Below are 27,038 nucleotides of genomic sequence, written 5' to 3'. Positions count from 1 at the left end.
GATTCTGTTTTGAAGTTTTGTGACAGATATATTGCTTTATGACTCCCCACTGGCTCGATCTTTTGCCATATTTTGAAACTTGTTTAGGAGGAGGCACTTTTTAGGATTATTACTGTTAATTATTTTACTTAAAGTAATGAGGTGCTTTTTTCATTTACAACATCAGAGAAGTTTGGTATATACATAAACCAAAATAATCTGACTTCAGTGCTATTTTGGTATCTAATTTATTTTTATTTTTTGGTTGAACTAGATGAATTAGGAGCAGTTATTTTATGTGCAATATGTAGTGTGGATGTTTCTGAAAAATGACTGTTTTTCTGTGTGTGGTCTCTTTCCTTGCAGTTAATTCAGATCAGGTTCCATATACTGGGCAGGGCCTGGGTTTAGGAAGAAATCTCTATGGAACACCGCAGGCCAGGAGGGAATGGTGCTGTGATTTCAGTACCTGTCAGTATTTACTGGTAGTCCATATAGAGCCGCAGTTAAAAAAAAATGACGGTGGAAGCATAAAACAATCCCTTACATCTTATGCACTGTTCATGATCCTGTGACATCTCCTTCTAAACCGTTGGCCTTTGTCTTGTCCAAATTCTCGTCATGAATAGTTTTGCTGTGCCTCACTGAATGACCTCAGTGGGTCAAAGGACGGAGCTGTCTGGGCTCTTGGTAGGAGTATGACTGTCAGTCACATGTCTGTGCCCATATCACAGGACCTTGAGTTAATCATATATTCAATGAGCATGGCTAATCGGGGCAGTAGAGCCCTCTTAATCCATTCTGGTTTATCTGTGCCTCCTGTTCCTTGGATACAGTGATTTTACTACATGCATTGTTACTGCTTGCTAAGCAGCTGCTGCAATGCGCCCCAGTGGTGAATTAAATGACTCCACTGTAGCTCATATGTTGCATTAAATCTGTGAAATATTGTTGAGTTCTCTGGATGACTGTTATTACATCACGTTGTATTTTTACTTTAATATGTATATACCTACTGGAATGGTGTTGTAATTAGCAGTATGGCATATGACCAGCTCACTGCTTCTCTCCCAGGCTGGATCTGTGCTGTACACAGAAAACTGCATACTCCTAGCAAAAGTCCATTAAGTTGCTAGTTGTTTCACCCTTACTGATACTCCACCTATTTTTGTTCTGTTTTGATGCCTTGTATCTACGTTGGTAAGGATGTCCCTTCTTACACAGCAGCTGAAGATGCATTTCCTTCTAAGCCTGCAATCTATTTCCTAAATGTCTATTTTTGTTCAGTTTGCAAAAGACTTGAGGTCTTGTTCCTTATGAAGTTGTGAATAAAGCTCCCTCTGACTTTGGTTAGAATGGAATCAACATGGACAATGGGTGAAATACCACTGCGTGACTCTCCTTTCATCTCAAGGACTGTTTCTTAATGGATTGCAAGCTTTCTCAGCTGAAATCATCTTGCATTTGGAAGGGATTTATGTTTCTATTTCTTGCTGTATGGATTTCTTCTTTGACTTTTTGACGTAGGTTTAAAATGCACAGGAAGTGGCTGAACAGTCTGTCCACAGAGATGCCTGCTACACTGAAGTAATTAAAGTTGTGCCAGTGTTTCCACTATAAAATGCATTTCTCCAAGTTTTATTATGCAGCTTCAATAGTTTGTTCTTGTAAACAAGTTGTAACTCAGACACAAATTGTTTTGAAATGTGTTTTAAATGTCCATCTGCAAATTTCTGAGCTATAACACAACTGGGGAGAGACCTGAGCAGTCAGCTGACTTCTGGCTCTCATAAATCACACAGAAATGTTTTAGTTTTCTTAGTGAAATGGTGCAACTTTTACCTAAGGAGCCTCACTGCTAGTGGGGATCTTAGGCTTGATGTTTGTTTCTACTGTGATTGCAGAGAAACATAAAAATGAGAGACATTTCACATGGACTTTCAGCCTTTGAGCCCCTCCAAGCGATATGCTTACTAGGACGTACTTTAAAGTACCTTATGAGTTTCTTTCCCCCTAACATACTCCGAATCAGTGTTCAATACACATTTTCCAGTTCAGATTTTGCAGCTGATATTTTTTGCTTTGCTGACAGCGTATCACGTATGCACAATCAAATTTTCGACTACTTCCTCTGAGCAATCTGCAGAAAGTCTAACAATCCTCACCCAGGATTAAATGTGCCAAATTCCTAGTCAGTAAAGTGCTTACAAGCAACATGTTCATATTGCTGTGAGAAGCACTGCTGGCTCTGGGCACTTCAGCAGTGAGCTAGTTTGCCCAGTTCTCTTTGGCCAGGAGTGAGAGCGGTTCCTGTTTAACATTGGCTACACACATCTGTGCTAAAAATTGTACCGCTGGTCACCCTGTATTGTTTTTCAAGTACTCTTGCCTATGATAAGTAATTACTGTGTACTTTTTCCTTCTTTGCTAAACAGTCCTCCAACATTTTGGTTCCTGCCTCTGCACATTCATGCATTCAGTTTTTACAGTTACGTGTGAGTTAGGAATTGTATCTAGGCTTAGTTACCTGTGGGGCATGAGACCAGATGATCAGAAGTTAGACAAATACAATAACGTTTTCAGTCATGTTCATGTGCCGTTTGCACATGGAGATTTCAGCTTTTCAGTAGTCATTTACAAGAAGCATAAAATATAAGCTCCGTGCTTGCATCTGCCATTCAGCAGTTCCAGTCTTCAGGTTTTCATTACTCACACGTTGTAAGACAAGGTTTTCACCTCCAGCACTGGTGATCTGCTGTTCCCCAGGGCTGTATGACGCGCTTTCACGTGAATTTCTCACGTTCTGTTCAAGAACACTAGCTCCTCAGAAACTGATGCTGCCTTTGGCTGTAGTGACAGGAAGTGGATTCCTCCTCAGATGAACGTTCAGTGATCTGCAGATCAAGAAGAAAACTGAGGTAAAAGGCAAGTGCAAAACACATTAACGGGAGAAGGAATCAAACCATGGAGGAGAACTCTAACCTAAATTTTCAGTGGATGGTAGAAGAGAGGGAGAATGTATTTTATTTCAGTCTACTGTATACACACACATACATAGCTTTGGTGTAATACACTGTAGTTTGCTAATTTGAAGGTTTGTAATCTCTTCTTTGTACTTGTGTTATTTCTACTGTACCCAGTGATTTAAAAAGAAGGAAGTGAATGGTTATCAACTAGAGCTTATCAAAATGAAAAAATAACTGTTTGTTTGCATAAACCAGGTCACTGAAAGGATGCAGTTGAAAATATCTGTTAAAAGAATGACTGTTTTCAGTGGTGTCATTTTGGTGTTCCAGATCCAAGCAACCCATGAGCCTGGTGTACTGGCACAGTTGAGGAGATGGTGACCTGTAGAACAGAGTGGGAAGAAAAGGCCCAGAAATGAAAAGCTTTGGAGCAGATGGCACCTGCAGAATTGGTATGTTATGCATTGGCTGTGTTTAGAAAGCTGGCACAGGCCTGCAGTAAGAAAGTCTCAGTATTACTATAGAGTAAAATACATTACTTATTCTGATATACAGGAATTATTTCCTTTGCCTCCTGTAGAGCACACTATGTTAACTCTCTCTTGATATATTCTTTCTATTGGACTATTGCCAATACTACCAGGAGGAGATACGAGCTACCATCTCTATTTTAGAGTTACTCAGTTTTCTTTTCCTTAAGGGTAGGTACCAACTTCATAAGAGAAGAAGAAAGTCTAATACAGGCACTTCAAAGTAGAACTATACAAATAATTGAATATGTGTTCAAACTAAAAAATGTTCCAAAAGATCCAACTTCTATTTTTTTCTGAGAAACAAAAAGGTGGATTGAAAGAAACACATATTGGTTGTTTCTGTTGTCTGATACGAAATTGAGTGTTTCTTTTGTTACTTTGCTTCTAAAATATTTAAAAGTGTACTTAAATTTTGTCTAATAACATTAATTAGCATGGAGAAAAACCACAATGTTTCATCTGGAAATGAAATTATTTTCTACTGTGTTCCCATTCTGTGGCCAGTTTGGTCTTCCTAATATATGCTGCCATGACAAAAACCTGTTTGTCAGAAAAATTTTGTCCCTTCCACTAATTATATGAACCATGTTTCTCTGGTTGTCATTGATAAAATTCTTTCATTAAAACTCAAAAAAAGAAAGGGAAAGACATTCTGCAGTTTACTTGGGAACATATTACTCTAAAGTATGTCATACCATTCACTCTGGGAGGATAAAGGGGTAAAGTGCAGGGATGAGGAGGAGTCTTGCCCTTTGGTATAAATGATTTTATTACTTCCTTCTCCCGATTTTATTCTGTGTCCTTTTGCTTTCTCTCTCTAATGTGGCAAAGCTTGGCAATAAGCCTAATGTCAGTTCTCCTCTCATAGCTGGAAATATCTAATGAGGCAGCGTATCCTAGCAGTGGCTGCTTTCCTCCCCTGTACTCCAGTCAATTTTTTCAGGGTTGGCAGAGTCCATAATCTGAACAGGTCTATCTTTTGCTCTTGGGGGACATACTTCTCTGGGGGTTTAATCACCAGTGAAAAGATATGTTGATAAGGAAAGAGGACCCCAGTTTTTCACCTAAGCTGTGTTTATATGGAACTTCAGTCTTTGCAGTCTCATTTCTTCTTGCCTCTGTGCCAGCACTACTCTGCCAGCTACTTTAGTGCTGTGCTGAAAATTCAGAGGAGGCTCCGGTGCATGCAGTGCTCTGAACAATTCTTGCACAAAGTTTTCAAGCAAGGATTCCTTTCATCACCCTGTCTCCAGGCACCTTCTAGCACACTGAGATGTAGGTACGGTAGGTCAGAGAGGCCCCCCTATTGTCAGCACATTTGCTGCAGATTTTTCATCCTTTTGTTACCTCTGCATCTATGTGTAGCCAGAATGTCTCCAACTGTTACTTAGCTTACGTGCAAATGACACATTAACTCATTTTCCCTTCACAAATAGAAGTCAGAAGAGAAACTCTTCACCCGATAGGGCTTCTATCCTAGGTAGATCTCAGTAGGCAGCTTCCAACACTCAGCAATCTTAAAAGGTGATTGCTGTACCGACAGGACAGCTGCTTCCTACTGTACAAATCTGTCTGTCAGTATAGTTTTATGTGTATTTCCTATGGCCAAAAAGGCAGCAATTCATTATGCCACTCCATACTGTAAGCAGGTGCTCCCTAAGTGGTGGCATTGTTCCACCTTGCATGATGTGAAATATCTTTAGGTTTGAGAGTACAGTGCAGTGTGAGATCCCTTATGTTGACACACAAGTGATCTTGTTCAGTCTCAGGTTTTGTCATGAACTTGGAGCGCCACCGGACCTAACCAAAAGTAATTAACTCTGAAAAACAACAACAAAAAATACCCCTTGAAAGACTTTATGACACTAGAGAAGTTAGAAAGACTTGAAGGAGAAAAGTAATTTCAGTAGGTTAGATGTTAAAGACTGTAAAGCTAATGATAAATATATCCCAATTAAATGGAGTCAGACAAACTTTTCCAGCAGGTTCTATCCTGCTTTAACAGTTGGGATTTGCTGTCTGCAAACTCCATCTCCTTGAGATTGATATAAATGTAGACATAAAATGTCAAGCTTGACAAGTAGCATTTCATATCAGGCACTGTCTTGCTCATGGTATTCTTCAGTCACTGATTGTCCTTTAATACCAAATTGTAAACCCAGCTTTTCAGTCAGTTTCAAGCCAAATGTTCTGTATTATACTATAACAACCTCTTCAGTAAAAAAGATTTTGGTTCTTCTGAGCAAAGAATTTGCCCTATGCACAAAAAACCCCACATCTCTGGATTTTAATGTTGATTTTAAATATAATTTGTCATCATGGAGATTTCTTCCAGTTTCTATTGTTTGTGGGTGCTATTATAACTTTTTGGAAATTATAAATTATTTTCTTGCTTGCAATTAGAAGAACCTCTAGAAATAAGATCTATGTCAGTAGGTAGTTTAAATCAGTATTAAAGTTCTAGTGTAATTTAAGTGTGTCTTTACAATAATTTGAATTTTAAGAAGAGGGGACATCTCCAGCCATAAGTAGCCATACCTGTTTCAGAACTCTGTCTAGTCTCTGCATTATGAAATGCATGGAGAGAAATTCCACTGTAGAAATTTAATGAATTCAAAGATATATGTGAGAATCAGTATTCTAATTATTGTGCAAACCAAGAAGAGCTAGCAATCTGTTGAACCTGACCTCTTTTAACTGTTGTCTTGGGATCCAGGAATGGTGAAGTAGAGGTGCCTGTACGTCGCTCATGTTTTACACTAACATCTGAAAATGACTTGGTTCATTAAGGAAAAAATTTCAAACATAAGCTGAAATTTCTATGCCTCCTGCTGGGTTTAACCACTGTGTGGAGGACTGTGCTGTGTTAATTACCAAAGTGAATCTTGCAAAGAATGAGAGCTGGAAGAAGTGCTTCTGGTTGTGCTTAACCTCCACAGGGACCAATGCACCTACTGCCAGAGGTTTTACAAAGGGAAGGTTATTCCCTGGCTGCTAATGGCATGTTTCTACTAGTCAGAACTCATCAGCTGTCTGTCTTGTGTCTGACAGTGTATTCAGGTGCATTATTAGTTGTCAAAAGTAGCCTTAATGCTGTGTAATCACCAGAGCTGAAAGCAAAGTGTATTGCATGTCCCAGGAGGTCACATCTTTATTTTCTCAGGAAGACGTTCTTACTCTCATGTGAACAGGCTGGTGTTTTTAATGTATTTCTAACATTTGTAATAAAGACTGACTGCTGTGATGCAGACTGAACAGGGATAGGGAGGCATTAGAAGCCCATGTTTCACATTGTGTTGTCTGAGCAGTTCGGAAGCAGGAATAAGATTTAACATTGCCTTGCCCTAAGGTTTTATAATGCAAGCCTGGAATCTTTTCTTAATAGCTAGTGTCTCTGATGGAGGAAAAAAGAATAATATTTTTAAAATAAATTTGTTGCCCTCTGTGTGATGGAACAATCCAGCAAAAAGGGGTGCTGCTTTCAGGTAACAGTGTTTTTCCATTTCAGATTCAACTAAACCAGACTTGATTATTTCTGTCCAATAATCAAGTTTCATAATATTGGAAGTGAAAAGGAGAAAACCCTAGGTAGTAGGACAAATATGCTGGTCATTTAGGGGGGGAGAAAATTTATCAGTGAAGGGAACTTAAGACAGCCATAATATAACATCTCACACTGGTGAAAGGACAAACTGATGGTATTAGAAGTAGGATATAAGATACTTTCCTATGAGAAAGAATGTAAGTGACATGAAGATGCACATTATTTGCGCTGGAGCTGGATTAGGTGACTGAATTGCCATAGAAGGTTTGACAATGTGAATGCAGTTGAACAGGTCATAGCATAACCTAGAAACTGGAGAGTAGAGCAAGGTGAGGAAGCTGCAAAATCTAGATCTGCCAAGAGGAAATGCTCAACATAATTACCATTCCACATGCTATTAAATAACTTTACAGGATGAAGTCTATGTTTAATTTATGAATGAAATTATGAATGGAAATCTAGAAGGATTTGCATGTCTTCTATTCTTATTCATACACATTGCAGAATTTGCAAGCATGTGCTTAGAGTGCCCTTTGCCCACAGTTAAAATGAGTGCTGGGTTGTTAAAAAAGTAAATTCAAGGACAAGCAGTTGAATCTGGTTAAAAATGTATGCAAGAAAGGCGTATAGCTGTACTGGGATGATATTTTGACTACCATGGCCTTGATACCTTGTTTATGATGCTATAAAGCTTCATTGTAAGAAATGACTCAAATGCTCTTTTTATTTCTTGAGTTTATTCTTATATATAGGCTTTGAATGTGAACATTTCCTGAGTGGTAAATTCTGTTTCGCCTTTGCATCGTCTGTATCTTCTGTATCCATCTCTGTCATCTCATAAAATGTTCATTATGTTGCACCCAAAGCAACTGGGCTGAACTTTCATTAGATGATTTGAGCTCAACAACAAAGCACAAGATCCAGTGCACTTGCTTGATCTCATAACTTTAAGCAAACAGTTGTATTCTCTGTAGATCTGTAGTGCTCCTCTGACTTCAGAAAGTGCTTTGAGATTTGTAGATGTAAAACATTATGTAGATGTATTGTTTTGTTTGTTTTTGGAAAATAAATATTGATGCTCAGAACTACACTAGTGTTTTAAGAATTAGGCTGTGGTGAATCAAAATTGTAATTTAGCAGTACCTACGCCCAAGTTTACGGTTTGTGGTTACCTTGGGATACAGATAGAAGAAGAGGCTCTTGAGATAATACCTCAGATACTGCTGTCAGTGCGTTTCAACCCTGTTCTGTGTATTTCTTTGTACTTCTGTTTCATTCTTAGCCTCTCTTCATCTGTTTTGGGAATTAAGACAGTGAAGTACATTTCCACATTTCCAATAGTAATTTGCCTTAAAATCTTCAACAACAGATAATGATGTCAACTACATTTGGAACTAATAAATTAGAGTAGTATGAAGTTCTTAATATGCTTCCATACTTCTTTTTCTTCTTCTGTAACTATTGTTGCATTCTCTTTAGAGTATGCTTTCTCCTTTTTATGTGTATAGGATCATAAGAATATAGATATAATACAGGTTGGAGGGGACCTTAGGAGGTCTCTAATCCAACCTCCTGCTCAAACAGGGTCAGCTGTAAGGTCAAATTAGGTTGCTTAGGGCTCTATCTTGACTGGTATTGAAAACCTCCAAGGACAGAGACCACATGGGCTGTTTTAGAATGGTCAGGGGACATAGTATGGGAAAATTGGAAGATTTTAAAGGGAGGGATTGATTTTGTGCAAACTCTGCTGTAGTCTTTCTGTTACAGAATAGATTTTCTCAAGTCACCCACAAGAGGGAGTTTAAGCATTTTCTGTAGGGAAACAAAAGGTGCTACTAAAACGTACCATCAAGCATTGGTGCTGAAACTGGTTTCTTCAAATAATCCCAGTTAAAAGGGCTTGATGCATCGATATCCATTACCCCGAATCCCAGGCTGAGGGAGTCATAGATGTTCACACTGCTGCCCTTTAACCGCAGGGTCTTTTAAGAAAAGCTATTTTTGTTGTTGTGTCTCCATGGCATATATTTAGGTGCTCTGTTGTCACTTCATTGTACTTGCTGTTGGCAAGCTGTGCATTAAAGACGAGCCTTCTCGCTGTGCCGGCACGGAGCCTTTGGAACATGAGTGGGTACGTTCCTTCATCGCTTAGCGCCAGCTTTGCTGTAACCTTTGGCTTGTGTGGTAGAGAGGTAACTGCATGCCAGGCATCTACTGCATGTCAACTCAGCACTTATTTTGTCATATGGCTGGTGAAAGGAGGGTTGACATCCTCATCCTCTTCTCTGATGAGAAACTACATTAACTCCTTTGCTGCTGATCTACCACTGCAACTGCTCAGCTGTTCCTGTTCCACTGAGGCCAGTTTAGTTCCACCTTCTCATGCAAAGACGCAAATTAATCCCATTGTCAGTTATCTAAAATGGCTCCTTTGAGGAGTTGTGTGCCTCCACAGAAAAGCAATAGAAGTCTTTTCATTTGTAAGGATTCAATCCAAATTAGTAGTGACTGAGATTTTTTCATAAAGTACCTGTTCAGAAAACCCTGAAATAAATATAAACCTCATGCCAGTCTTTCAAAAAAGGTGGCTATTTCACAAGTTAAATTATGATAGGCACTAATATGCCCCAGTAAATTCATCAGAGAGGCCCCAGGCCAGGTGGAATCTGGAATTTGTGTATTAGCTTGAGTATTTTTTCACTGTGTGAAACTGAACTTGGTTACACTGAAGAGCTGTGAAAAGCTGTTTCTTCTGACTGTTCGGGTGAAATCTTTTTTCCCTGACATTTTAACTAAAAATGAATTAAAGAGTTAAAGTGCCTGCAGCCATTCCATAGACGTTTTTTGATACACAAATGCAAAATGCTATCAGCTAAATCAGTCTTGATAAATCTCACTGTGTGTAGCTCTGCAGTCATTCTCTTAGGAAATGCAGTATGAGAGGAAAGGTCTTTTGGCAAGAGCGTTGGTCTGCAGATGCTAAGAAGCCTCACCTAACACTGGTCACTTCTTAACTTTTACATTGGAGGCAGATGCACACACCATCTGTTGTTCAGGTGTGGTTTCCATCCTCTGACTAGAGGGAGTTAGTCCAAAGGCATAGCTTAGTCAGAGGGAAATACAAAGATGGATATCAGATGGATTTGTGGCCTTGAACTGACAAGCCAAGTAAATGATGCTGATTGATACTGAAAGGCTCAGCTGTAAGGAAGCCAGGAATGGTCTTGCTCTTCACCCTTTAACTGCAACTGTTCCCCACTTACGTGGGCTTCCAGAACTCAATGTGCTCAGGAAGGTGAAAAATGTAAGGGCAGACTTTGAAAGTTATTCTGAGCAATTGGTGATGATAATAGGGATATTATTCTCCTTGCTAAAATTATTTATACAGAGAACAAGACAGAGCGCAGTTGTATCATGCCAGACAGCTTCTCCAGTTCTGAGCTGCAAATTGTTAAAAATAAAATAAAAAAATTAAAGAGCTTTGAATTTTAGTGAATTTGAAAAACCTTTCCTCAGGATAAAAGTAAGGAATAAAGGAAGAAGTCTGTCCCTACTGAACTTCTCTGAAGCACTAGATCCAAAAAGGGGCTTGCATTAGTAAAAGCTAACGGCTTTTAATCTATTGTAAGACTGCACTGTTATGAAAAACCTTCTGGCTGAATTATACATTCACTTATGTTTAACCAGAAAATCCATTAGAGGCACAGAGGCCACAGAATAGATCTTAATTTCAGATCGGATAAAAGGAAGTCAAGTCTGAAACACCAAGAGTATGTGGCAGAAGCTTTAAAACTAAGTTAAGGGAATCAAATTAAAGAATTCAAAGAAATATGAAATAATTCAAAATCCAAAAGGAGACTGTCATGGAAACTTTATATTTCCGATGCCAGAGAATAGAGATGTTCTGCATTCACTATTTTAAATTATCAGATATATTCTTTTCAGGTAACAAGTATGATTTCAGGAACACTGCCCAGTGATTAGTTTTGACCTGTATAAACGTTCCTGATTTATTTTCCAGAGTGCAAATAAAATACTGCCTTCTTGGAGACATTAGCACATGGGGAACACCTCTTTCTATGGGCCTTTCTCCAGTTCTCTGGAACTCCTGCATCATGAAGGGAGATTTATGTCCTTAACTGCGTACAGTTTGCACAGTTTGATACAACTAGTAGCTGTATGCTCAGGAAGGTCTCCACAACACTTCTGTTTTCATATGGAGACAAACGCAGTTACTTTCAGCTAAGTGCCCTTCCTGCTTAAACAACTCGTGTTGAATTAGGGGAATGGTTATTATATATTAAATGCATATTCCTTGAGATCAAATCCATACTCCTCTTGGCTGAAGATAAGTGAGGTTTACTACAGGGTAAATCTCACCATTTGTACTCCTATATTTACATGAGGTTCTGCTCTGTGGGAAGGAATTGGGTCCTCCTCTAGAGAAAAACCTTCTCCATGTGTTTATACAGTGGGGTTTGTTGGCATGTTGGAAGGGTATGGCCTGCCTGAAACTTTTGCCTCTGTTACATGCTTTCTTTCAACAGCATAATACCTTTTATTTTGTCCATCTTCACTTTTTTAATCAAAGCAAATACCTTCCCATGTTTATTGGTGATACATATACCAACAAAAATAAATGTTCTAAACAGATTTTAGGAATTCTCATTTTAAAATACAAGACATCACTTCCTGTGAGTCTAGAGAAAAGCCAGCACAGATTCTGTGGTAAATCAGTTTATGAGATTTGTCCAAAGCATTCTGTAACCCTACAGTCAGTGTAACTCAACATCTTTTCTCTTTGTTAAAGAGAATGCTCAAATCCATTAGTTAATTCAAGCTGAATAAACTCTGTGGTGTTTTCCTGCCAAATACTATAAAAGGGAATATTGAATTGTCCTTGGAAAGGCCCCTAGGATCTGTCATGTCTATTCAGTAGTCTTTTACTAAGATGCAGATATGCTCCTGTGTCTTTATGAGCCATCATAATTCGAGGTGTGTTCCATATGACAAAGTAGGAATATGAGCCTGATGCTTCCTCAAATGACAAAACTTAGAGTGCAGTGAATCCAATGGTAATGCTTATGAAATGCAAAGCGCTGGAGTTTAGGTTCAATCTGATGGTGATACATTTCCTGTGTACAGATTTAGCTTTGTGTACATTCTCTTTGCATTACCAGCTTCTCCTTCAGGTTCCTGGTAGCAACTCCTTTGCCAAGAAGGGAATGGTGATGGTGAAGGCAACTTTTGCTCAGTGATACTGGTGGATGACCAAGGATGCAACTGTGCTCATTTCTTCATAAGCGTACTACATGGAAATGCTTGCCCTCCTTCAGCAGTAGTGCCAGGCAAGACTAGCATAACTCTTTGGGAGAAACCTCCTATTACAGCAGTTCAGAGAATTCATTACCATTTGAGTTATTAATGATGCTATCACACTACCTCATTCACATGTCATTTCAAAATTATGCAATGTCCTTACCAGGGAAAGGTGAGCATATGAGAAGCTAGGCAGGAGAAAAGAGAGTATCGTTGGAAATGCTGAAGTTTTAGAGTGTTGCAACACTAAGCAATGAAGCAGCACTCTCGTATGCTTCAATACACAGGTCTTGGCATCTGCTATGAAGGTCAGAAAACAGATTACCCGGGCTGTTTTCTCTAGCTAGTTAAAATATGGTGAATGGCTGGAAGATTGGCCAAAGAAACATTACAGGGCATGCATGAAGACAAATCTTGGCAGAGGCTGTTATACCGAGGCTGTCAAAACCAATCAAGCAAGAGCAGACTGACACTTCTCTATGCAAAAGGCACCCAAAAAAAGGAAGTGCAGTGAATACAGGAGGGTGCACTTGTAACCTCTGGTGTACCCTGAAACTACAAAAGGTGAACATTCACATTTGTCTAATTCTATCATGCAATCTAATGCATGATAAAACCCCCTATCATGTTATCTGTAGAACAAATCCATCTTTGCTTAGTACTCGTCCTTTTGTCTGTATTCTGCTCAGCCTGAGTAATCAGTACATCAGAGCACAAAACTTTTCCTCCAAAGCAAAACATTGGAACAACAAACAATAGGTCTTCTTTATATGGTAGTAATGTAGAGGCATTGGCACATATATGGACTCAGAGCTATTCAACTGTTAGAGAGTAGTTACGCTACAATACAGTATATCATTTGCAAGCATAGCTGTAATGAGATTTTACAGATACGATTTCTCCATATTTAATTTATGCTGTGTGTATTCAGATAGTGAAGGATCATCCAGGGAGACCTTTTGCCATTGGAATAGCAATGCCTTTTCTTTACAGCCTTCTTCCTCTTTGTCCTGTTTTGAAACTTTATGCTTTTTTTCTATAACTGTATGCTATCTTTATATAACCCAGGTAATATTTCACAAGCATTTCAATGGACAATGGTGCTGTCAAGGACTGTGGTGCTGCTTCCCACATTACATTGCTAAGCAACATACAATATAACAGCATGATATCCTCCTGCAGTTGGTAAGAAGTCAAGCTCCAATATTCAGTAAAATTATTCTGATCTACTTTTCAGTCACACAAGAATCCACTTGTTTCAGCACATAAAGATTTGTATTAATAGTAACAAACTCATACAAAAGTTGGACATTTCTTTTTTTAAATTCTCAAGTGCTAAATACATATACGGCAATATTATTTTCCTAATTAACCCCAGAGAAGTTGGTCTTTGCCATTTTGCAAGTTGTGTAGCTTTCACTGACTTTGACAAGACTTGCCTTTATCAAAGCATCAGTTAAGTAAAATGCTTCAACTTTGAAGCAAGTCTGTTGCTTACCTGCTTAAAATTACACATGTGCTTGAATACCTTGCTAAACATGGGTCAGCTTGAGAGCAGGGACAGGATGTCTAACCCATGTTCAGAAGCAACCCATATATTTTCATAACATCTGCCTGACGCACGGACTGTAATACTTGATGAGCTGAAATCTCAGTTATCTCATTTATTCCAAGCTCCCTTATTTAGAGCCAAGTTAATTATGAATTTGAAAAATCTGATCTGTAATCCAATTTGTAAATTCACATATGACATTTCATAGTGGAGACCACTTCTGCCAGCTGATCTCATTTCTATAGAAACAGATGCATATTCAGTTCAATTTTTGTTTATATATATATTTTAAATAATTCAATAGGATCATCACTTGGAATGTTAGCCTCTTTTGTAAAGGACAACATATCTTTAAAATATTTCAGTAGATCACAATAGGAGAATTCTGGCACTTGCAGTTGTAATAAAGCCTTTCCTATTAGTTGTTTCTCACTGGCTTTTAAAAGCCATTAATACCAGCTCTGATAATTGTGCCTGAGTATGCAAAACTTTCACATTGTTGCTATCAAGAACTGTTACAGCATTTTACTATTAATATTAGCCACTCTGATAGAGATCAAAGGAGACTCTGTATTATTAATCTTGTATCTTAAAGAGTTGGAGCATGAGGTCAAAATAAGTGTTATTTTCAGTAATGAAATCACAAACTGTGTAGTATTGAGCACGTCAGTATCAGCAGAAACACCAATGTGGAACAGTAATTATTTAGGGTGCTTCAGGGAGTTACTGTTAAGAATGGCTGGGCTGATCTCGTGGAGCTGAGGGACTCTGGCCCACCGAGAAGCTGCTTCTCAAGAGAAAGCTTGTTCTGCACAGGGGTGGTCTCCCCTGGCTGGGTGTGGAATCTGTGGTTCCGAATGATGCTGCTTGGGTGTGAGAGAAGGCCTAAATCTGGACATCTTTCTTCTTTCCCATAGATCTCAATTTCCAAGTCTTAATTTTAAAAAGAGAGACAACAAATTTGGAAGATCTGTACCTCTGGAAGGGTAGTTAGCTCTCTAGGTGGCATACGAAAGAAAATATGGGCTTTGAGGATAATAATAGTGTGTATGGGGGTGAGAAAGTGCAGCTCAGTGTGTGAGAAATGGTCTTCATTTGAACAAGAGCAAACTAAACAGATTGGCTGATAATGCTGAATACCATGCAATTTCCTTTTAAATTAGCAGATGGGGAGGGAAAGGAATATAAAAGGTAGTGAGAGAAAAAAAGAAGCTAATGATGAATGTTGAACGGGAACAAAATGTTGCCAACTCATCACACGGGAATGAAGAATTGATGAAGAAGGGGAAATTAAATTGTTGCTTCCTATGGGAGCTCAAAGAGCTCTGAACCCCTGGCTCCAGTGTCTGAGGTGCACTTTATATAATACTGTGAGAGACCTGTTTTACTGACATGCCTGTTGTGGCTAGAGAATCAGACGTGGGGAGGATTTTGTTTGATGATGGTAGAGACCCACAGCAGACGAGAAGCCCGATAGAGGATATCATAGCCTCTGCAGACTGAAGGGCATTTCCTAGAATCGGGCAAAGCTAGTTTGATCTGATGCTAAAATTACTCCATCAAGTGATGGGAACTGATTACAGAAATTTCTTGTATCTTCTAGTCAGAATAAGAAGGCAAACCAGGACACTGCTAAATCAGATAAAAGTAGGCTGCCAAAAAGAAGAAAAAAAAATGTACTTTAAATTCTTCCAACCATTCTAATAATTTCAGTTACTCTCACAAAGGTAGAAGACTGGAGAGTCTGAAGATGATAATACTGCACAGGGGAAGGAGTACACATATGTCTGCAGATGATGGTGAACAGTCAATGGGATCAGCAACTGAATCTTAATGCAGTTATGTGCTGCAGTAAGTCACATTTTGGTAATTCCAGTTAGATACCCCCCCAGATACGGCACATGCAGTTTTCATGGGCCACACGTTCATGGAAGTAGAGCAGAAAAGCTGCTTGGAAAGGGTTTGTTTTTGAATATGTTTCAAAACATGCATGGATATAATAGGTATTTTTGTAAAGTTAAGCCACCTGCAGCAGTGTTTCCTGATCTGCATGGTCTGTGGACTGTTCATGGTCTGTAAACTAGCAGAAGGTGCTGTGGGAAATAGTAACAAAAGCCAAAGTTACAGAAAAAGCAACATGCACCTTCTCCTGCATGCAAGTTTGGAAACAAACTAACTAGAGGGAAAATAATGCAATAAATAAGCATTGAAAGTTTAAATAAAATTGTTCTTGTTTATAAATTAAAACCATGTTGTTAGTTTACATAATATGGTCCACAGTGTTTTCCAGAAAGGTTACATGTTCCTTAAATTTCAATTGGATTGTGAAACAGTGACCTGGAGATTGCTTCTGTAACTAAAGACTGAAGTTATTCTTTTGGCTGAAACGCTAGCAATCTGTGTTTTCGGTGTCTCTGGTAATTTATAAGATTGGTACATATGTGTATATAAATATATATAAATGTATATGGCTATTTTATGTGGCCAGCTCTCCCCGGTGGGTAGGCTAAACTCATATCCGCAGAGCAGAAACGCAGGCACAGGTACCCCAGGGTGCAGAGCAGGAAAACTGGGGCTCTATTTCAGCTCCACCCCACGTGTCTCAGGCACTCCGGGTGATAAGAGGACGTGCTGGTCACTAAGTTGTGTTGGCCTCTCCTCCCCATCTACTTTACAGCTCTGTGCCCTTATAGCCCACGTGCTGGCCTTTGCATAGGTCTAAGTCACCTGTTTACATGTTCACAGGGGGCTCTTTGTAGGGAGGGATTTGACATAAAGTTATAGAAAAATGAACGGGGGGAATTAACTGGAATCAATTGAATGGAAAGACCTTTATTTTTTTGTTTTAAGAGAATGAGGCAATTTGAAAATAAAAACCCAGATGGGGACGATACACTCTATTATCACTGAAACAAAATGAAATTGTCAAAACAACAAGAGAAACTTCTGCAGTTTACCAGGAACCATATGGGAAAAAAACAAAGAGAAACCACAGATAAGCAAATTATTAAATAAAGGTAAATACAACTTAACTAATGAGAAAAAATGAATTTAAAGTGAGCAATAAGCAAAGCAAGGGTTACTAGATGAGTGTTACATTTGAAAGGATTGTTCATATTGTTCAAGAATTGCAGGAATGCTGCATCTCTGTAAGTTAGGTTGGAATGGCTAAAATAGCTTCATTAAGAAATTTCTGATTTTACTACATCATTTTATAATCCATTAGTTTAAATGATAGTTGTGTTTATTAAGAAGGTAGGCACTCCTTTGCAGTGCAACAGAGCAAAGTAGATAGAAGATTGGGGGATAGGTGGTAGCAAGGAGAGACAGAAAGAATATAAATGACTAGAAAGGATTATGGCTCACAAGAGGGAATCTTTAGATGGAGAGACCTGATAATCTTGAACAAAACAAACTGTTTATCTTTGCAAAGGAAAACATCCCATGGGAAGAGGAAGTTAAAAATGAGGAATTAGGGCAGGAAATGCACAGAGCTCGTCAAAAGGAGGCGTTCTTTCTCATTATCCTATTTTTACACCACTGAAGAAAGTGGCAGATCTCAGCTCTTTATATGAGCATTGGCAGCTCCTGCATACCATATGCAGCTGCCCATGCTGTGAGGTTTTTTAAATTGGGGCTGCTGGGGAATGGGATTAGAGTTAGGTGAGGAATTAAACTTGATTGAGAGCAAAATCTTTGAAATATAAAGAGACTTGGTCTAATATGGAAAAGAATCCTAGAAATTGAGATGCATTGGAAGCAAATAGAACCAGAGCATCCAAGAAGAGTCATTACAAGAACAAACACACTTGACACTTGGTCTAGCAAAATAGTACTCATATCTCCAAGAAAAAGAATACTTTGCTTACTTAGAGGAGCATCAAGATTATGCCCTAAATTACCCAAACATACACATTTTGTGGAGAAGGAGGAAAGAGGAAAAGGATTAGGGAAAAGGAAAAAATGAAAAAGTCTGCAAAAAGATGAAGAAGTGGTATACACCTTACTGGAGCTTCTAAGGGAGATAAACTACAAAAGAAGTTTAGTTATAAAAAGCAGCGTGGTCCACCAGAAAAGGGTATCTGTAATGAGTGGAATTTATAATGTAAGGTATGCAGAAAGACAGAATGACTGTATGTGAGAAAAACAACTGTATCAATCGTCTGTATACACGGAGATGTAGTTCTAAATATAGAACTTCTATATTTAATTTTGGTTTAAGTAGATTAAAAAGGTTTTCTTTAATTTCTTGTCTTTGTAGCTGTGTTGCCTAAAATGCTGTAAATAAGCGTTAATTCCATTTTAACTTAATTTGTGCTAAGTTAAAAAATATTTCAGGGTAAATGGAAGAAGCGTCCCTCACCTGAGGGCAAGTCTGTGGTGTATCTCTAAACCAAGATGGCGTGATTCCTAAATAACTATTCTAAATTCCTAACATATTCTGTAGAAAAGACAAAGGATAACCCTCACAGTAGCAGTATGGACTAATTGGAGAAATATCATAGGGGTCAGGGAAGGCAGTGCGTGATAGATGATTGATTATTCAGGATTTTTTATTCATCAGGGTAATGAATAGCAGGTTTGAACCTTGCAGTCTCTTGTCACTTTCCAAGATGAGTATTTATTTTCTGTATTTTCACCTTACCCTTCTTCCTGTTGATTTCAATGGTTTCTCATTTTCTAGCCAAGTCTGAAATTAGATTTGCTGTATGTACTTCATACCCGCACACCAATATCTCAACAATTCTATGGAAACCTTGGGTTAAAAAATGGTTTATCTGTGTCAGATAGTTAGATCTATTTCTGAAGTCTTAGCTCAGGCAAAACTAATTGAGTAGGAACAGAGACACTATTCTCTTACTTTTATTCTGCCTAGAGCAAGAAAGTGTTGAAAGAGTGAATGTGAAATCAGAAGTTACTGGACAACAAAAAGGAAGAATGATAGTAATATTCCAAAAAGAGACATTATAAGCCTTTTTTATTGGAAACAGATTAGAAACATGAGGAAAAAATAAGACATCATTTGTCTTGTGTTTCACTTTTCGAGTGACAGCAACCAACAAAAGTTAGTTTGAAAACTTTTCTTTTTGCTGTGTGAATTTCACATAAATCAAGAGACCATATGGAGTAATTTAGCCTAAAAAAGCTATTAAAATGAAGAGACTGATTGATCTGGAAGGACAACAATTGGCTGAATCTCTAAACAAAAAAGGAGAGAGGGAGGAAAAGACAGGAAACAATAAATGAAGGAAAGAAAAGAAGAACACGCAGGCTCAGAGCAAGCAGACTGACAGCCTTTGAGGATTCAGAATATGTCTCTTTCTCAGTGCAGTAGCTTTGTTCGTGTGCCTAAACGCTGTCTGGAATTTTTTCTTCTTTTTAAATTGCATGTATTTCTGTGGAGAACTTGCAAATGGAAAGAAATATGTATTTTGATACAGTATTTCTTTGCTGTAACTATGGATGTTATGTGGGAATAATCTACTGATCTGTGGAAACCAGGATTTCAGAGGAAGAGATCTGGATGTCAGTTTTCTCTCCCGTTCATACTGAGTGTGCCGATAGGTTTAATCTGGACAGGGCCGTTTGCATACATAATGCAAGGCCTTATTCATGTCACTTGCCTTGCTTCCATCTGTTTTGGAATCACATAAATTAAGTAATTTCAAATACATCTGAACCTTGTATTTGCCTTTTGTAGCCTTTCTTATTTTTGTAGAATTTTACAAATGTAGAAGAATTTACTAAGAGCTCCAGGTGCCCTGGTCCAGGCTGGAGAGCCAAATAATAGTTAGTCTTGGTCCCGTGGTTTCCAATCAGCAGTGTGCAGAACAAGTGGCATTATACCCCATATCTGGATGAGGGAAGAAAAGATGATTTTCAATATACAAAAAGAGATTTATAAATGCTCCACCAGGGCTATTTTCCCAGCAGATGTTGTTAAAGATATATTAGTTTATTTGGATATTATATTATTTTAGCCTGAATCTTCACAGAAACGTCAGATGTAACTTCTGTCCATGTTTCAAGAAACTGCACTTAATTTTCCCCATTTTGCTGTTCAGTAAGATATCATTCAGAAGCTGTATTCATTATTAATTTAGGTTAATGCAAGAAGGAAATATATGTAACTTTTCAACATCTAGTCTACTCTTGTAAGATTATTAATGCAGTGTTTGGATACCCTCAGGGTGCTGGTTTAATATCCAAATGTTTGTATGAGTATTCCTCTGAGTTGCACTTTCCATTGGTACTTTTTGTCCAAGTTTTTATTAATGATATATTATTACACCAGTTGCTGTTTTATTACATTTACATAACATGGTATCAAAGAACAACCCATTCTTTAAAGTTGCCTATTGATTAAGGTAATACACATTGATTACTTGTCCATCCTGAATGTGAGGAAAGCTGTTGCAGAGTTTTTCAAAAGAGCTGAGAAAACAGCAAATGCTTCTTGTTCCTGTTTCTAGGAGACAACTGCAGAAACAGAGTTAGGAATCTGTAAAGTCAGCTAGGGTGGAATCTCAACAGACAGCTCAGTAAATTGTGCACAGAACTTTGCATGTTGCAGACCTTTTGTTATTTTTGCCCAGGAGTCAGTTTAGTTTTATTTTCCTCCGTTAAACTGCCAGTAGGATTTTACTAAAGAAGTTCAGAGACACTCTCCTCAGTCTGAAGTGTACAGTAGTAAGAGGTAATGTTATATCCTAGCTACCTGGAAAGAATGTCCTGATAGTATTATTAATTTTGGGGGTCTTAAAAATATTGACTACATTACATTGATTGTTGGCATTTTTTCATGGTAGAATATTTAATGTGTACTCCTGTCGTAGTCATAGCTGTATTTTCTAGTCATGATTACTATAGAACCTCTATCTCTGAAGCATTTTGTTTGGGTTATTCTTTAGAATTTTGTTTGTTAATGATTACAAGATTTAGTAGTTTGTGGCAGAGATTTGAATAGGGATATAAGGCTCAGTCTTTTCAGAAACTGAAGAACTGGTTTATTTTAAAGTTTTTGAAGTCCAAGATGGTTCAGTTAAGTTACACATTTGGGGCATGTATCAGCTACAGAACTGCTCTTACACCAGAGAAGATTCTTCTAAACCAGAATTCCTAATGGTTCACAAAACCAGAGAGATGATGACAGATGCCAATTCCTGCACTGATATCATGTCTTTCACATAGACTCTTTCTCCAACACAGGTCTTCCAGCTTTTCACACTCCATTTCATTGTTACACCTTTTTTTTTTTTTTTTTTTTCTTCCATATACTTTTTCTCTATGGTGGAGCTTTGCTGAGTTCTGGATGAAAAGCTGCCACCTCAGATGTGTGATTAGAACATCACCTTCTTCGGAAAATTAAGATAAAAGACTGCTGATTGAAGAGTATAAATTTCCATCTCCCCAAATAAAGGGTCCTTTGAGGATGTCTGTGCTATCGCTGCAGGTTATATGATGCATATTCCAAACAGGCACACAGCTGAGAATAGGGGCTTCCATGAGGCACTGGACAGATCAGCAGACAGATGAAAGTTCTTGAGCAATAAGCTTAAAACAGGTTATAGTCTTCTCTTAACCAGACTTGTGCTTGCTAGCAGGAGCACTTGCACGGGTGGAATCTTAGTAAGAGGGGCTGTTCTGCAACTGGGGCTTCCTGAAGATCCCAGTTATACTTGAATTTATTAATATAAATGGTTACATTTCTGTCAGTTTCTGCTGAGGCAGGGGGATTCTTCCTACCAATATGAAGTAACCACGGACGCATCATTTTTCAATTTGTGCTTAAGTTATATTCAAGCACATTTATGATAGATGTAGTTCAGTTCAAGCAGAAAAACAGCACAATAGGGCTTTGGCATGAACTTTTGGAGTAGGATGATCCCTGTGCTTGCTGTCCAGGGCAAGATAAGCTGCATCTCAATGGGAGCAGACCCAGCCACGAGCAGCAACTTTGAAAACTTGCCAGGTAAAGCCAAAGAAACTGTGAAGCTGGTTACTTGGTATGAATTGTTATTCAGCCCTCACAAAAGAGGAGGCTTTGACAACACCCCCAGTAACCTTGGCAAACTGTTTTGTTAAGCAGGTCTGTGCTTCACTGGCTTTTCAACTTGCAGGCATTCATTGCTCCCTCCTACATATGAATTTATGTTTCAAAGAAGGACTGTGTGGTGGCGGGCAGCTGTGGCATCATGCTGATCTTTTACACTGGCTAACAACGACTGCATCAAACAGCGGGTGAAATAATATACCACTCTTCCTTTTCTCAAGGGGAAAAGCAACCGAACTTCTTCTCACTCGTTTCTGTAGATATGCAGCCTAAAATGTTTTCTCCTTATTTTAAATAATGGAGATCTTTCCATCTCCAACTTGGTCTTCTCGCATAGCGTGACACTACTGAGGTGGCATGCTGAGAATGGATGCCCAGGAATCAGTTGTGCAAAGATATTAGCAACTAAAATGTAATTGCTGAATTTTTTTACCTGCTTATACTGGAAAAGACTCATTTTAGGGCTATTAGAACTTGAAATATTTAAAGCTCTTCAAGTTTTTATAACTTCCAAACTAAGTCACATTCATGATTGCAAAGAAGGTGCCCTGCAGCTCTATGCTTCTGTGTCTTTTGTTACAATATAGAAATGGTAATGTTTACTTGGTGTGAGCAAGGCCTAATTAATGCTTGTGATGTACTTTGGCGTCATTCTTAGGCTGTTAGAGATTGGCATTATGATAGCAAAATGATGCATTACCAGGAACAATACAAAAATTATACCAACACTTTCTTCTGGATGAATGGAATATTATTTTGAAGAATGGAATACTGTTTTCAAAATGTCTGTTGACTGTGCCTGTTTATGCATACAAGTATTTCTACTTATTTTCGCTATAGATCCTTAAACAACTGGTAGAAAATAAAGTAGTCTTTTCATAGTCTCCGTTGACTGTAATCCATTGCCACTATACATAAAGTCACAAACCTGGTCCTATGAAGCAAATCCTTTCCCTGGAAATAAATCCAAGACCAGTTATATTGCCACATTTATATTACTTCAGACTTAGACTATATAGCTTAATCTGCAAATATGAAATTACTTTATGATAAAGAATAACAAACAGGTTCAATGCAGATCCATGTAGTTGATAAAAGAGAGGTGAGGTGATTTGCTCAAAGTTTTACAGCAAACTAAAAGCAAGTGCCATCTTTCTTGTTTACAATTTCACATTACAGTGTGAAATAAAGGCCAATGTGAGCTATGATTCCCATCTTTTATGAAAAGAAATAGGAGTTAAGAAGTCATAGCTACCAATTCCTCCAAAGTCTTACATATTGAGCACAACTGGAGTCTGGTTTATAAAAGACACTGAAATGAACATCATGCAGACATTAGGCAATTAGATATAACTTCATTTGTTGTCTCAAAACTATCCATCTAGGGGAATGCGGAGGTGCTCTGATTAGACAGAAACAGAGTACGTTTAATTTCCACTTCCTTCCAACCATTCCAAAATTCCTTCCTTGAAGAGTCAGCTTTCCAAAACTCTACATTTTGTGTTCTACTTAACCTCATAGGTATTCCAGAGAATATGCTTGCTAGACTTCTCTTTCCACACTCATTAGTTCAGTGTGCTTGGCTCATTTCCTAGGATTTGGTCTAGCATAGCCTCTGACCATTCAGGCCATTTGTCTGAAAATAATTTCCCTCTTCACTTCTGCAATTTTCCATTCAGTGCCTGAGCAATTAAAATCCCTAGTGATCAAAGCCCTGGTCTTCCAACTGTCCTTTCCTTTTCAAAATCATTGCATGAGCTACTTTTCCTAACTGCAAGAGCTGTGCTCAAACAAAGAAAGTATGACAATTGCTCAGTTTTTAGCAATACTGTCTTAGCCAAAATATTGACATCATTCTGACTTGCATATTAAGGATTATTTTTTACTAGGGCTATAACTACAGATGAGCAAATCATTTGGATGACATTAAAATCCAATCAGTTGTCATATTAAAGTCATTGAGGTCCAAATAACTATTATTTTTCACTCTCCTATCTTGATTTCTTGATCTTGGCTATTCTATAGCATTCCTGGATTATTCCCAACTCTCCACAAGGAATGTTTTCACAGGTATTTATTCTTTTCTGGCACTAAATTGTCTGTGGAATGTATATTATGTATATGCAGCATCTGTTTCATGGAAGAATACAAATTGTTTCTCTTTATATATTTTGTCTGGATTCAGATGTTTGTTGCAGAACTATGTATTCCTTTGCGTTGACAATCATGATTCTCCAGGCATTTCTAGTCCTCTGTGATTGAGGTAGGCTGTGCTAATGAGTCACTCTGTGTGTGTGTGTGTCTATCTCCACATCCTGAGATACAGAATAGACAGATGATATCTGTTCAGGACTGCTCACCCCCAAAACTTCTCTAAATACCTTCTATAGCTATTACTGTCAGCTTTTGTTAATTCAGACTGGAGGGATGTAATATGTGCCAGTCAAGAGTTAACACACTTTTTTCTATCATATACTAACTCCTAGACTGTATACATGACCCAAAACAGGTGGAGGACTGTTAACAGGCAGAGTGCCATGTTCCTGTAGTCACAGAGTAGGTGGTTTTGTGGGGAAGGTGGAAAGAGGGAGGTTTTTTGTTTTGTCAGCGAGTGGGAGAAGTAGTGAAGTTGTAAAGAACATAGGGAGCGTAGGGTGTGAGGGGAGAGAATATAGGGTTTGCAGCACTGTAATTTAGACCAAGGCAGAGATCTTAGAACGTTATTTAATAGAGGCTATATACTGCGCAATACTTAAAACAAATAGATGGAAATGAGTTTTTCTTCTATTAATATGGCATAATCCTCAGGAACAGTACTAAAGTGTTTTTGCAAGGTACAATTACAGTAGAGTCATCAACCTGCTAGGTTAATTTCTGCATACAGAACTGCATGTTTTTCTCCTTTCAGCCAGCCATTCATTTGTCCACCTACAGCTTGTAGCACCAGGCGTGAATAGTCAGCTCTAAAGCACTAGTTACATGACTCTGTAAAGAGTGAGCTAGTAAGGCAGAAGCATTACCCAGGAGCACTAAAATAGAAACCCCTGCCTGCCTCAGAACCCTGTGTCATCAGCCATGCCAAACCCAAAATGCACTAAATCCATTGTAGATGTTTAGAGTGATCCTTGCCTTAGGTTTACACAAGAGCATTCTTTTTAAATATATGTTTTAATGCTCTAGCTGGACTATTAAAGAGACTGAAATGTAGGTTCAAAGTAAAATTGATGCTGAAAGTTGAGACTTGGAGAATTGTTTCAGGATTGTTGTAACAGCAATATGCATTTACCTTTCAGAGACACATCTTGGTTGATAGTTGCATATTGATATCTTTTTCTGTTATTCTGTGGACATGTCTTCAGAGAACATAACATTTTTATTCCTCAGCTAGGTGATAAGGTCTTCTTCCTCAGTCCTTGTACCACATCATTTATCCAAGAAGTTCAAAGCATGTAAAGCTGGGAAGTTTCAGCTGTATTCCAGTGAGATAAGACATATTTCAATGTCAATATCAGAGAAAACTGAGGCACAAAGAAGAGTTATGTATTATGTGAGGTCTCAGGGAGTTAGTGGCAGACCCAGTGGCCGAACGAAGGTGACCTGACTTCTAGTACTGTGATCTAACTGTCAGCTAAAATTGTCCCTGTTGAGAGAGTCTGCAGTTGCGGATGCTGGTATAATTTGCCATATGAGTCTAGCAAAGCTGGTGCTTGCCCCTCCAGCTCATTTGCAGAAGGCTTTTTTAAAACGCCAACTTAGCAGCAGCTCCTGGCTTGGCAAAGGAGGTGAATGTAGGACGAGGTCTCCAGCAGAAGGCTGTTGCTGCAGCAAGTTACAACTGCCCAGTGCGGAGTCATTGAGTTGCCTCCCTGTTAGGCACTGGCGGGTCTATTCATTCTGCAAACAGCCTCTTTCCTTTCCAAGACAGCCCTGGGGACACAAGGGAATGGCAGAGTTTATTATAAACTGAGTAAAGGAACAGACTATTGCTGGAGGAGATCCAGGGTTATAAAAGATTGTAGCGGGGGGGGGAGGAGGAGGAGGGAACGGGCCATAATTTGTGTTTGTGTGTGAGGGGGTGCGTACTGGTGGCTTGGAGAAGGCATTCCCCAAACCCTCAAGACCTTTGCCGGTTTTGGTGCGATTTTCTGCAGTGCATACCGTACTGTGTCAAACCCCACTTACTTTTTATTGTATCAATCATTCTCTTTATGCAGCAACACGAATCGGAGAACGCTTGCAGGTCCTGTTCTGAATGAGCTCCGCTCTCTGCCAGCTCAGCCTAGTTACTGCCGTAACTTAGTCTGGGGGATGGGAGAAAAAGGTTGCTGCTACTTTAAATATAATGCATTAAGAGGATGCTGGAAAAAGGCCTGCATGCTGTAATACCCAGCCATCTAGTTGGAAAAGGAGCCAGATGTAATACAAAAGAAGAAACACAGCCTCTTATGGATGCAGCACTAATTCATAAATCAGGTGAATCGGTTTAGGCAACTGCTGTGTTTTTATGCCTCTGCTGCATGGAGAACTGCATGTTGGATGCTTTTATTTGAAGTAATGGAACCAGATAATCCTTTGGACCAGGACAACTCCAATGGTAAGAAGTAGAAAACATAAAAAAGAGAGGAAAAAAAGGATAGTGAAAGAGTGTCTGAGTTACACATCCTACTAAAGGCGCAGGGTTAGGCATGTGTTTTTACTGTCTTCTGCATGGATAAGTAGGAATGAATGTGGTAATGTGCTTCACATTATCTTAGAAATCACTCTGTTTACAGGGTTTGGAGATAAACATATAGTAGACCGATACATACCTTGTAATGCAAGGAGCAGTAATCAGGCAGAATTAACCTATCTCCTGGACAGTCTTTGCAGAGAGAAGAGGAACCTATGCATTCTACATTATTCAGTTTGGGGTCTTTTTTGCCAGTGAGAAAAGAATGTAACTTTATGCCGTATGTGCTGTCAAACATAGCATTTGGAAACAGTTTCTTTATCTGCAGAAAGCTTTCCTACAGGCAGTTGCATGAGTAATTTACTTAGAAGGATATATTTAGCTAGGGACCGCATAAATTCACCCTGGAATTAAAGTCCATGG

General features: G+C 38.6%; 1 protein-coding gene across 4 annotated transcripts in view; it reads left to right on the top strand.

Moving 5' to 3' along the window:
- The first annotated feature begins 26,425 nt into the window (after nucleotides 1-26,425).
- LOC104359916 (DAB2 interacting protein) overlaps nucleotides 26,426-27,038 on the top strand; it is a 208,363-nt gene continuing 207,750 nt past the window's right edge. For 2 of the 4 annotated variants that reach the window (XM_042786636.1, XM_033005642.2), the window contains exon 1: nucleotides 26,426-26,540. In XM_042786636.1, coding sequence (XP_042642570.1) covers nucleotides 26,483-26,540 — 58 coding nt within the window. In that variant the 5' untranslated portion in view covers nucleotides 26,426-26,482. The remainder of the gene's footprint in view (nucleotides 26,541-27,038) is intronic. The other 2 variants (XM_042786639.1, XM_042786635.1) reach the window with 1 other exon arrangement.

Source organism: Tyto alba, unplaced genomic scaffold (assembly GCF_018691265.1).
Source record: "Tyto alba isolate M040663 unplaced genomic scaffold, T.alba_DEE_v4.0 Super-Scaffold_11, whole genome shotgun sequence".
NCBI lineage: Eukaryota > Metazoa > Chordata > Aves > Strigiformes > Tytonidae > Tyto > Tyto alba.
This window is presented reverse-complemented; position numbering and strand designations above follow the sequence as displayed.